This window comes from Macrobrachium rosenbergii, chromosome 12 (genome assembly GCF_040412425.1).
Source record: "Macrobrachium rosenbergii isolate ZJJX-2024 chromosome 12, ASM4041242v1, whole genome shotgun sequence".
Taxonomy (NCBI): Eukaryota; Metazoa; Arthropoda; class Malacostraca; order Decapoda; family Palaemonidae; genus Macrobrachium; species Macrobrachium rosenbergii.
The window spans coordinates 51,072,623-51,084,491 of NC_089752.1; the positions used below are offsets into that span (position 1 = coordinate 51,072,623).

The 11,869-nt window shown below is 51.2% G+C and overlaps 1 protein-coding gene across 1 annotated transcript; it reads right to left on the bottom strand.

The window, feature by feature from the left end:
- Window positions 1-1,005: 1,005 nt before the first annotated feature.
- LOC136844010 (uncharacterized) lies at window positions 1,006-1,485 on the bottom strand. Its single transcript, XM_067113020.1, has one exon. It carries the CDS (start codon window positions 1,483-1,485, stop codon window positions 1,006-1,008), a length of 480 nt encoding a protein of 159 aa, XP_066969121.1.
- Window positions 1,486-11,869: the final 10,384 nt, after the last annotated feature.

Sequence of the window (11,869 nt, forward strand, 5' to 3'; positions counted from 1 at the left end):
TGCTAGCAGTCTTCTAATTCACTAATTTATAAAGACGATAGGCAGAAGCATAGGTTGGAGGACCGGTACAAGTGCACTCTCTGTGAAGGCCTGATTCTCTGTTTTTTGTCTGACCATTGCTGGGTCAAAACAGGGCATTCGTTCATGCCCTCGGGGGTCTGAAATTTGTCAAAACATCCGCCAAAAGAACAAGTACAGAGCTTAAGGCCACCTATCATAAGGTTGATTATGGAAATTTTCCTATGGGGGTTAAATCCCTAATGCGCCGAGTTCTTTGCTACAAATTAACGATTAAAGTGTTGAACTGTCTAGCGGACCCTCAGGGACAAAGACTTTTCCCTGTCTTGGTCAGTATGATTAATACTTCTACAAATAAATACATTGAAGGCGAACAGCAGAAATATTTATAAATATATATATAGGACAGGAGTTGTTGGCGCAAGCAGGCCACAGCATATATCAGGACAGGGTGACAAGTAGACAGTTGGTCATCTGTAGGTGATATTCATTTGCCAACACATTTTGTAGCACATAGTTACATCATCAAGGCTAAAAGAGGAAATACACAAATTATAATACAAGAAATAAAACTAACAACTTCAAGAGTCTCAGCATGCTATATAAATATACATTAAAACAAGACAATTCAGAAAAAGCACCTGCTAGACTAAAAGTTGAAGACTGAATGACTAAAAGGGATATGGAAAGCAGCAAAGAAAACTGGCTCAAGCCAGATACAACTGTACAGAGGTGGTGCGTGAGTTCAACTAGGGCACTAGCTGCTTAATAAATAACTATTCTAAAATGAGCAGGTCGTCTGGATGAATTGTTTGGCCCAAAACAGAGAAGTTAGAATAATTAATACTGGTATTACATATATTTGAATGATTTCTAATATTAGAAAATTCTGGATTGGACAATCTGCAGCCAGTACAATGACTAACACCTTTATGTGAATCTGCTCTGATTGTCCAACGTGTGCTGAAAGGTGTCCTCTGCTGCAGCTCAAGGATCTGGGGGATCTGGGATGACTGAGAAAAACACCAGAAACTTCCTGTTGTGCTGTGCTGTAAAGAGATCTATCACTGTTCGTCCCCACAGATTGAAAAATCTTCCCACAATGTCTGAGTATAGAGACCTTTCTGTCCCTATTACTTGATCCTGACAGCTGAGTTTGTTTGCTACTACATTCTTTTTTTCTGGAATGTATCTGGCTGACAGCTCCACTGTGTGTGCTATTGCCCACTTGTGCACTTGCACCGTCAACTGGTGAAGTTGGAGAGACACTAGTCCCCCTTGTTTGTTGACGCAAGCCACTACTGCAGTATTGTCACTCATGAGTTCCACAGAGTGCCCCTCTACTCGATCCTGGAACTCCTGGAGAGCCAGAAAGGCTGCCTTGAGCTCCAGGATGTTATGAGAAAGAGCTTTTTGTTCTGATTCCACACACCTGAGATTAATAACTCCTCCAGGTGTGCAACGCATCCTTCCCCCGAGGCGTCCGAAAACAGAAGCATCTCGGGAGGGGGAGTGTGAAGTTGGACTCCTATTATGAGGTTCCTGTTGTCTAGCCACCAGGCTAGGTCCTGTCTCACTTCTCTTGAGAGAGGAATGGGAAGGGACGGCAGATCCCGTGCTTGAGACCAGAACTCCTTCATTCTCCATTGGGGGGATCGAAGGTGAAGTCACCCACGAGGGACCAGCTTCTCCAAAGACAACAGGTAATCAAGAACAACTTGCCACATTCGAGCTGATTGTTCCTGTTGGGACAGGAATAACTGTGCTGTCTCCTTGAACTTGCTGATATGGGAGTCTGATGGAAAGACTCTCACTGCTACCGTATCTATCAGCAAGCCCAGATACTTTATCCTCTGCTTGGGTACGAGGTCTGACATCTCGAGATTTATCACAATGCCTAAGCAGTGACAAAATTCGAGGAGACTATCTCTGTCCTGGAGCAACTGCAAATGAGAGTTTGCCAGGGCTAGCCAATCATCAAGATACTTCAGGAGACATATCCTGTGAGAATGGGCCCAAGTTGAAACAAAGGTGAACACTCTCGTGAACACCTGTGGAGCAGTTGATAGCCCGAAGTAAAGTGCCCTGAATTGATACACTGTCCCGTTGAGAACAAAGCAGAGGTACTTGTGAGAGGACTGATGGATGGTTATCTGGAAAAGCGCATCTTGCAGATCCACCATAAGCATGAAGTCAGACTCCCTGACGGCTGCTAAAACTGACTGAGTCATTTCCATTTTGAATCGAGTCTGTCGAACAAATCGATTCAAAGCTGAGAGGTCTATGACTGGTCTCCATCCCCCCTGATGCTTTCTCCATGAGAAAGATCCTGCTGTAAAAGCCTGGAGATGGGTCTGTCACAAGTACTTAATAGCCCGCCCAAAGGACATTCACTATCCAGGCCTCCGCTCTGTGTCACTGCCATGTTGCCCAATGGCTTGACAGCACCCTACACCATTGGCAGCATATGGAGGGGAATGCCACCCCTAGTGTCCTCCTCCCTTCTTCTTCTCCCTGCCTCCTTTCTCTGGCTGAGTAGAGGAACGAAAGGGGTGCTGTCTTGCACCCTTCCTGACAGGGGCCCGAAGAAGGCTGGGTATTCTTGCGAGGGGCCTTAGGGTTTTGTGGTTTCCTAGGACCTGCAGAAGAAGGGCCAGCCTGACTTGAGGGTTGGGCTGCAGTGGCGCACAAAGGCCCTGAGGTATTTGCCACTGCACTGTGGACAAGGCGGTCATTGTCATCCGCCCTTCAGTGATCCACTGCAGTGTCCACTTGTTTTCTGTCAAAGAGAAAAGTGGAACCCGGCAAAGGTCCGTTCCTTAAGGTTAAGACCGACTCGGGACTTACAAACTTTAGAATTCGGCAGAGAGCTGCATCTCACCTCTCAAGTGTCAAGTTTGCCCATAGGTTAGCTGTCTGGTGGGCAGGTAAGAAATGGTCTTACCTCCATACAGGAAGAGTCTGTTAAAGTTATCTATTTCCTCGCAAGGGAGTGACGAAGAGGAAGTGATAACCTTGGCTACTGTTGTAGACCAGTGGTTGATCGAAGTGACCGCTTGAAACGCTGCCATGGCAGTTGTTTCCAATGTGGCTGACTCCTGATGTGAGAGGGAGATGTTTTCCATTCAGAAATACTATAATGACAGACCTGGACCGAGATGAACTATGTCTGGGTCGGTCTGTGCAATCAGGATTGCTCTCTTTGATGGTTTGTAAAACTTCTTCTGAACGAGGGAGTGGTGGAGGAAGCAGCTTAAATGGCGGCTGGCTCGAAGTGAGTTCTCCCTTCCGGAGACGAGAGAATTCGCCTGATCCAGGACTGATTCTGCAAGTTTTGACCATGGCAGCTCTATTCATGGTAAGGATTTCAAGCAGGTCCCAACCAGAGCTTTGAGGCCCAAAGGAACAACTCCCTCGTCAGCCAGGGTCTCGTCGCTGAGTTTGTTGTACTGATGGATCAATTTAACAATCTCAATGTAGGAGCTCTGCAGCTCAGGAGTATCTGCGTCCTTGGGGAGAGGACCTTCCGACTCTTCTGAGTTACGGTCCTCCAGAGATGTTCTTTCTGTGGGTGAGAAACCTTCATCAGATACATATGAAGTGCTGCGATGGGAGGCCAAATCCTTATCACCAACCCGAGTCCTGTGTGTTCCGCAGCTTCCTGTATAGCTCCAGGAGGTTGAAGGAACTGGTGAGAGGGGCCTAGCACCGTTTGTTGATCTTCTGCAGGCCAAAGCCCCAGTAGGAGAGGAAGGCCGTGAACGACTGTCAACCCGCAGGAACGATCAGTGTACAGGTCTGGGAGAACTCCCATCATGCGAAGGTGAATGGGGGTTGTCCCTGGGAGATCACACATGCCCTCATGAACGCACACAGGAGCTATCTCGGGGAGAGCAGGCTTGCTCATGCAAACGTGAGAAGAACTGCCCCCGGAAGAATGATTGTGCCTTGTCGTGCGAGAGCATGGTCTGTCCCAACAACATGCAGGACTTTTCTTCGAGGCCGAGGCCAAGGCCTCTACTGGTCTATCTAGTGTGTGAACCCTAGGGTCAGCATCACTACCTCGGGACCTGATCCTCCGATCATCCAAGGCGCGGCTCAATGAAGCCGTGTCCTGGGTCGAGGACTCGGGGGTGGGGGCGACTGCTGCATGTTGCTCACCCCCCCTCTCTCTTTGTAGACCGCGTCTCGGTCCGGGGACTTTGAACGCTTATTGTAGCAGCAAGGGTCCATTGGAGCCCGGAGGTAAGAACCTTTGGGGCAATGGGTCGAGGAGACCCATGAGTGCGGATTGACCGGGGCACAGGAGTGTTCCCTAGACAACGTTGCTACCGTGATGGGAATGAGCCTCCAGGTGGGAACCTTGGAGCTCTGTATGGAAGAATCTTTACTGGGCATCAGATGGTGTCTGGTACTGGTGCCCTGGGCATCAGCCACGTCGTGGCTGGTCCAAGGGCACACTGCTTGCGCGCCTTGGATGTCCAGGGCCACCAGAGGCACCGGTCCCCTGTCCCGAGACAGGGGATAGGCACATTCCGTGCCTTGGACGTCCGGAGACACCTGAGATGCGGGTCCCCGGCCTTGGACACGGGAGAGTTGTACTTCATGCCCCGAATGTCCAAGAACATCCAAGATGCGGGTTCCCCGTCCTGGGATGGGGGATAGTTGTAGAGATCTTTGTGCTTGTTCTGGAGAACAAGATACATTGTGACAGGGCCCACAGGCCTTTTCATAGTCTAGAGCTGCCACCCTTCCCCTCTTCGGGTCTGTCCGCCTAACGGGACCCCTCAGACGGGGAAGAGGTCTTCTTGTGGTCTAGAGCCACCACCTTCTTCCTCTTCGGGTCTGTCCGCCTAATGGGATCCTCAGAAGAAGAAGGGCGGAGGTGCAAGCCAGTGGAGAAGATACCACTTCATCAATTCATCCAGGAGAAGATCCTTAACGTCAGGAGACATCGGGGGTGCATTGATGTTGATGGAACTGGATGAAAGACCGAGGGAGCCATGACAGTTGTCATGGTGGCCTTAGATCCCATAACTGAAACTGTAGTCCCAGTTACTGACACCGTAGAGACAGGAGGCTGGTTGGATGCACTAAGATGTGCAATCAAACCCCACACTAATGGTTCCCCTGGAAGACCTAGGGATGGCCAGAGGCTCCTAAGATCTTGAAAGGTCTTCCTGATCTCTCCCAGACCTGGAAAAGATGGAATATCAGAGGCTTCCCCCCCTTGCCCAGGGGGAGAATGCTCGCCCACCCCACCTGGAGTAACTGGAGGAAGCCTTCAAGAGATTGTGAGAGGGCCCCGCTCCCCATACCAACACCCCCACTGTCGAAGCACCAGGGAAATGTGGAGGAGTGATTTCTCCCCTAGATGAAGAAGCAGTAGAACGGAATCACATGGGAAGAGACAAGAAACTACCTGGTATCCTTGGAGGAGAATACCCCTCCAAAGACAGATGAGCAGCCTTCTTGGATTTCCTCTTCCCAGTGAACCTCTTCCACTACTCCGGGGACCAATCACAACACTTGGGACAAGTATTAGTCACTGAACACACTTGCTTGCAGCATCTGGTGCAAAAGGTGTGGGGTCTATCTTGAAGGGTGAGAGAAAGCAATTGCCCACACCTGGGCAAAAGCGAGGTTTAGGCTTAGTAGATGATTCTTGGGTTTGTATTATATCCAAGAATAAGAATAGATATATCACAATCATGCTTCAAGCACAACAAAAGTAAGGAAAAAACGAAGATGAAGTACAGGTAGAACAGCCAGGAAACGTTCAGGCAGAGGAAGACAGTATTGCATCCATTCTTGATGAAGGGTATAGGGCAAGTGGTTACATGACTTGGAGAAGGGAGATGGTGAGGGAACCCCTTGCCTCTCCCACCGGTAGTGCAACTACCAAACAACCTTGTTGTGTAGAATAGCCTGCTCCAGCTTGCGCTGGAGGTAATTCATATGCAAAGACAGATAGTCTGTATTTGTGTAGGAACAATTAACAAAGAACCAATGAACCATGAGGTCCACAACAAAGTACACAATTCAAATACAAGAAAATTTTGCGACATCGACCCAAAAAGACTACAATTATATATTTACGTTACTTCTAGATCATTAAGCAATACCTTTTATAATTGATCAAAAATTACATCTGAATCACTGAAAAGAGAGCCCTTCTAATACTCAAGATACTGCTTAAACTGTATAGGCAATCTGCCTGACACTAATATACTTCTCGAACACATTTAGAGACAAATGAGAACCATGAACTCGGCCGCCTGCTTCTCCCTTCTGTTCACATATCCAGAACGTTGTGAGGGATTGTCGGGAAAAAACGGATCCAATTTTTTCACGACAAGGGTACTGTCCCTACTCTCAATCTACTGACATTATGCAGCATAAAATTTGAACAGAATTTTTTTTATCCTTTTTTTATGTTGAGTGATGTGGGTTGCTGGTAATAGTTAAGACTGTCATTATAATTTTTGATCAATTAACCAACGTAAATAATTTGACTAGCAATACGAGGTGTCGAGGGACCATGCAGAGGTGCGTTCCTTGTCTTTTATTGGGGGAACTACTGTAAGCAGGTAGGAGTCTAGTACACCTCACAGTTTCTCAACCAACTTGTATCTTTGCAGTAAAAAGCCGGTTCATGTAGTGTGCTTATGTAATCTCTTTCTATTTTTGTCGTCCACATCTTAACGTGGTTAAAGTTTATAAAAGTTAATGCTTAATGATCTAGAAGTAACGAAAATATATAAATGTAGTGTTTTTGGGTTGATGTCGCAAAATTTTCTTGTATTTGAATTGTGTACTTTGTTGTGGACCTCATGGTCCATTGGTTCTTTGTTAATTGTTCCTACACAAATGCAAACTATCGGTCTTTACGTATGAATTACCTCCAGCGTAAGCTGGAGCAGGCTATTCTACACAACAAGGCTGTTCGGTAGTTGCACTACCGGTGGGAGAGGCAAGGGGTTCCCTCACCATCTCCCTTCTCTGAGTTGTGTAACCACTTGCCTTATACCCTTCATCGAGAGTGGACGCAATACTGTCTTCCTCTGCCTGAACATTTCCTGGCTGTTCTACCTGTACTTCATCTTTGTTTTTTCCTTACTTTTGTTGTGCTTGGAGTATGATTGTATTATATCTGTTCTTATTCTTGGATATAATGCAAACCCAAGAATCATCTACTAAGCCTAAACCTCGCTTTTGCCCAGGTGTGTGTGTGTGTGTGTTAACGAAAGAACTGGAAGAAATAAAAAACATATGATATTCATAACTATATTAACCTTAGGAGACCCACCTTGTTCGAATTTACATGGGTAGGCCTACTGCATTAGCCAAATGGCAATAAAAAGACATATGGAGGGTTATTCAGTCCTTTCATTTTTAAGAGGTGCAAAAGAAACGAGCAGGTAGAAGTGAACTGCTGATTTATTCATGATCCAGGAGGTTTATAAAGCGGCAGACTGCCGTCGCGCCGCGAAACACAATGAGGGCATAGGTGACCTGAGGTCGATAACAATTAACAATAAATACAGCGAGCGAGAGTACAATTTACAATGTGAAAATAGACAGAATTAAAGTTGAATACAATCTTGATGCCTGTGAAAAGAAAATACACGGTACATAAATTGAGGACAGATAAATAATTACATACACAGTTTAAATAATTGAATTTATGTGACCTGCCCCGTCAGGTGTGACGAATTGCAGATACAAAGAAAATGGGCCATCGCCAAAGAAAACTTGCTCAGCAGGGACTTTACAAATACTCCCCCCCCCAACACGTAGGCAACGTCTGATTAGTCAGTGTATCTGCTGGGGCGTTGAAGGGTGCCCCGGCTGCGTGAGGACAACGGAGGGGCGTCCTGTGTGTGAGGGTGGCTGATTGCGGGTGTGGGCGACCTTTTCCAGGGGCGGCCACGTGTCCACTTCTTACAAGGGCCCGGCTGCGGCGGTGGCTGCACTGGCGGAGGGTGCGGTGTGCTGACAGCTGTGTTCTCCTCCAGGAGGGCGGGCTTGACTCGGTCGATTGACACCCAATCGTTCCTCCCATGAAGTGCGAGCAGGAACGCCTTGCTGTTCCGTTCCAGCACGTGGAAGGCCTGGTCACTGGCGGGCGGACGGTGTCATCCCTGACGAAGATGTGGGTAGTGGAGGCCAGCCCGGGCGGTGTGAAGGTGGCCGACCTGTCGGTATATGTCCTCTTGCAGGAGGCGAACTTGCCGACGATTTCGCGAAGCCTCTGGACCAATGGGTTGTGGCGATCCTCTGTCACTAGCTCGCCTGGGACCACAAGGGGCTCACCGTAGGTTTTCTCGGCTGCAGACGGGGTGCCATCGGCCCTGGGGGCGGTCCTCAACCTGAGGAGGACCCACAGCAGCTGGTACTTCCAGTCCTCTGCGGTACAGCGGGCCATAAGGGACGCCTTCAGGGACCTGTGAAAGCGCTCAACCAAGCCGTTGGCGGCCGGGTTGTAGGCTGTGGTGGTGTGATGAGCTGTCCCCAGCAGCTGGGCCAGGGCGGACCACAATTCGGACAGGATGGCGGGGCATGCACTGGCAGTGGCTTCTTGCATTGGCTGTGGGAACTCGCCTACCCCGGATTCGGTGTGCTGCCCCACCTTGCTGGTTTGGCAATGCAGGCACTGCCTCGCCCAGGTCCTCGCGTCCTTCTGCACTCCGTGCCAGACGAACTTCTCTGACAGCAGCTTGGCGTGCGTCCTGCGGAGGGGATGTGACAGGCCGTGGATGATGTCGAATACCTGGCGGTGGCGGGAAGCTGGCATTAGGGGGCGGGGCTGGCCGGTGCTGACGTCGCAGAGGAGATTTGGGCCCCCGGGGGTGAGGGGCATGTCCCTCCACTTTAGGGACATGATGGCGGTGCAGTAGGCTGGGGTCTCTGGGTCGGTGGCCTGCTCCCTGGCGAGGTCTTTGAAGTTGATCCCCAGCTGCACCGGCGTTCAGCTCGACTCTGAGAGGGCGTCCGCCACAGGGGTTCTTCCTGCCGGGAGGTACTTCTCACGGAGCAGGTGAACTGGCGATGGCCGAGAGATGCTGCTGCTTCCTGGAAGACCACGCGTCCCCTTGCTTGATGAAGCGTGTGGACCAGCGGCTGGTGGTCCATATAGATTGTGGGGCGTGCCCTCCAGGGAAACTAAAGTGCCGGACTGCACAGTACACTGGGATCCCTGGTGGGCCAAGGTGGTTGCCCTCGGCGATGGCTGACCTTCGCCGGGAAGGCCTGCTGCTGGCTGGGTCCCCACAACAAGGATTTTGGTAGGCCTTTCAGGGTCTCCGTCAGGGCCGTGGTGTGTCGCGATCCCGAGGATGAACCTCCTGTAGTAGTTCACCATCCCGAAATTCTTGGGCGGCCTTGACGGAGGTGGGGACGGGAACTTGGTGACGGCTGCGACTTTGGATGTGGCGGATGGGCGCCATCTGGGGATACCTCGTGGCCCAGGAAGTCGGCTTTCTGTGCGCGGTGCATTTGTCGAAACGCACGACGAGGCCATTCTCCTGCAGGCGCTGCAGGACTGCCGGATGTGTTTCTGGTGCTCCTTGTGGGGCCTGGAAAAATATAAGGATGTCATCTACATAGTAGGCGCAGAACTTTAGGTCCCCAGGATGCTGTCCCATGAGCCGCTGGAAATTAGCCCCAGCGTTCCTCAGGCCAAGCGTAGAGAAGGCGAACACATTAGGACCGAAGGCGTGATGATGGCAGTCTTTGGTATGTCCTCTGGCGCGACGGTACCTGAAAATAGGATTTCAAAGAGATCCAACTTAATAAATATTTTGGCCCTGTGGAAGGAAGGCTGTGAGGTCCTGCATGTTCGGCAGGGGATAATGGTCAGGTTCTGTTGCGAGGTTGAGCTGCCTGTAGTTGCCGCAGGGTCTCCAGGAGCCGTCGGTTTCTGCACCATGTGGAGGGAGGCCCACGGGCTGGAGGCCTTATTACAGATTCCCATCCGTTCCATTTCGGCAAACGCGTCTCTGGCTCCTGAAGGCAAGCGAGAAGCCTCGAACTTGCGTGCAGGGGGCCTTTGTTTTTATGTGGTGATATATGCCATGTTTGGCTGGGGCCCCAGACTTTGGCGGAACTCGGGCCTGAACACCAGGGAACTCCGTCAGCAGCTGCGAGTACTGGTGGGGCGGTGGAGCAGATGGTGGGGCGCCTTTGGGTCCTGTTCGCCGCGGGAGGGACTGGCAGGAGTCTGTCGAGGCGCTTCCGGCTCAACGTCGACTGCCAGCCCGAAGTGCGTGAAATCTGCACCCAGGAGCCGGGTCCTAATGTCCGGCGACAAAGTCCCAGGAGTACCTCCGGCCAAGGATGAGTCGACAGGGCCTTGTTCCATAGGAGAGGATGGGGGGACCCGTTGGTGGCTGTCAGGGAGGCAGCTGGGTCCAGTTCTCGCTTGCGGTCCTCTCTAGATGCCAGGAAGATTGATCTAACGGCCCCCGTGTCGACCAGCATCATCCTGCCAGACGGTGTCGCGGACGTAGAAGCCTACTGGTTCTGGGCACCTGGGTTCTTCTGCTGCCATGGCGGCTTGTCCTGCTGGCTGCCGCCTCCCCCTTTTTTTGAACGGGCTAATGAACAGGGCGGCAGGCAGTTCTGGGCACCCTTGCCAAACCACCTGTGGTAGTGGCAAAGACGCGGGGAACTCCTGGTGACGACATTCACCTCTTGCTCTGTGCCCTCCTGCTGGATGGTGTTGACTGGGATTGTGGGCGCTGGTACCTGCTTCGTTGCCTTCACAGAGTCCGTCAAGTGTTGTGCTGTGCAAATCAGGGTTTTCGAGGGGGCATCGCGTAGGGAGGCTCAGGGATTTGTGCGGACCTCCGGGAGGAGCTGGAGGAGGAGGAGCTCCCGCTGACAGGCTTATTTTCGCGCTTCTTTTTTACTGCCGTCGGTGTCTGGGAGGAGGAGGTCTTGGATCATGCCCCATGACTCCATGACACTCTGATCCTGCTGCGGGTCGATGGCGAGGTCAAGGGCGCGGGCGGCCCGCTCGGCAACTGGCAGGGAGCATGTCTCGAGGAGGGTTTTCTTCAGGAGGTGGTGGGTAAGGGGGCATGGGTCAGACACTCATGGGACGAGCTTCCCGTAGATCTCCTCCGGAAGGGCGTTGAGTACTATACCTGCCTGCAGCACCTCGTCATTAAGATCCGCAATCCTGAACTGGCTCTCGACCCTGTAGAGCCACGCCCGACGGATTCCCCTGCGTGAACGGGCAGCAGTTTTATGGACAGGGCTGCCCTGATTGTCCCTCGGGCTGGGGAAATGCGGGCGCAGGCAGGGGTGTGGAGGCGTGAGCATCGGCGCGGGGACTGACGCGAGGTGATATGGGAGAGGTAGACCTCCGGTCAGCGAGGTCAGCGGTTAACTGAACAAGGGAAGGGATGTCCGGCGTCCATATTAGCTCTTTGTCCTCGCAAATGGAGTAAGGTACTCGCATCTGCGCGCAGGAGCACGCCCGTGTGAGGTCTGCTAATGGCAGCTGGTGATTTTGCCGACAAAGTCCCAACACGCTTAAGCGCTGGTTCAGCGCCCGTGATTAGCCCGTAAGAGGCGGAAGTAAGCTCCTGAAGCCAAGACTGAGTCGCTGTGCGAGTCCGCTAATGGCCGGGAATCACTCGGTCACCACTTTAAGAGTGCAAAAGAAAGAGCAGGTAAAGTGAACTGCTGATTTATTCATGATCCAGGCAGTTTATATAGCGGCAGACTGCCGTCGTGCTGCGAAACACAATGAGGGCATGGGTGACCTGAGGTCGATAACAATTAACAATAAAATACAGCGAACAAGTACAATTTACAATGTGAAAATAGACAGAATTAAAGT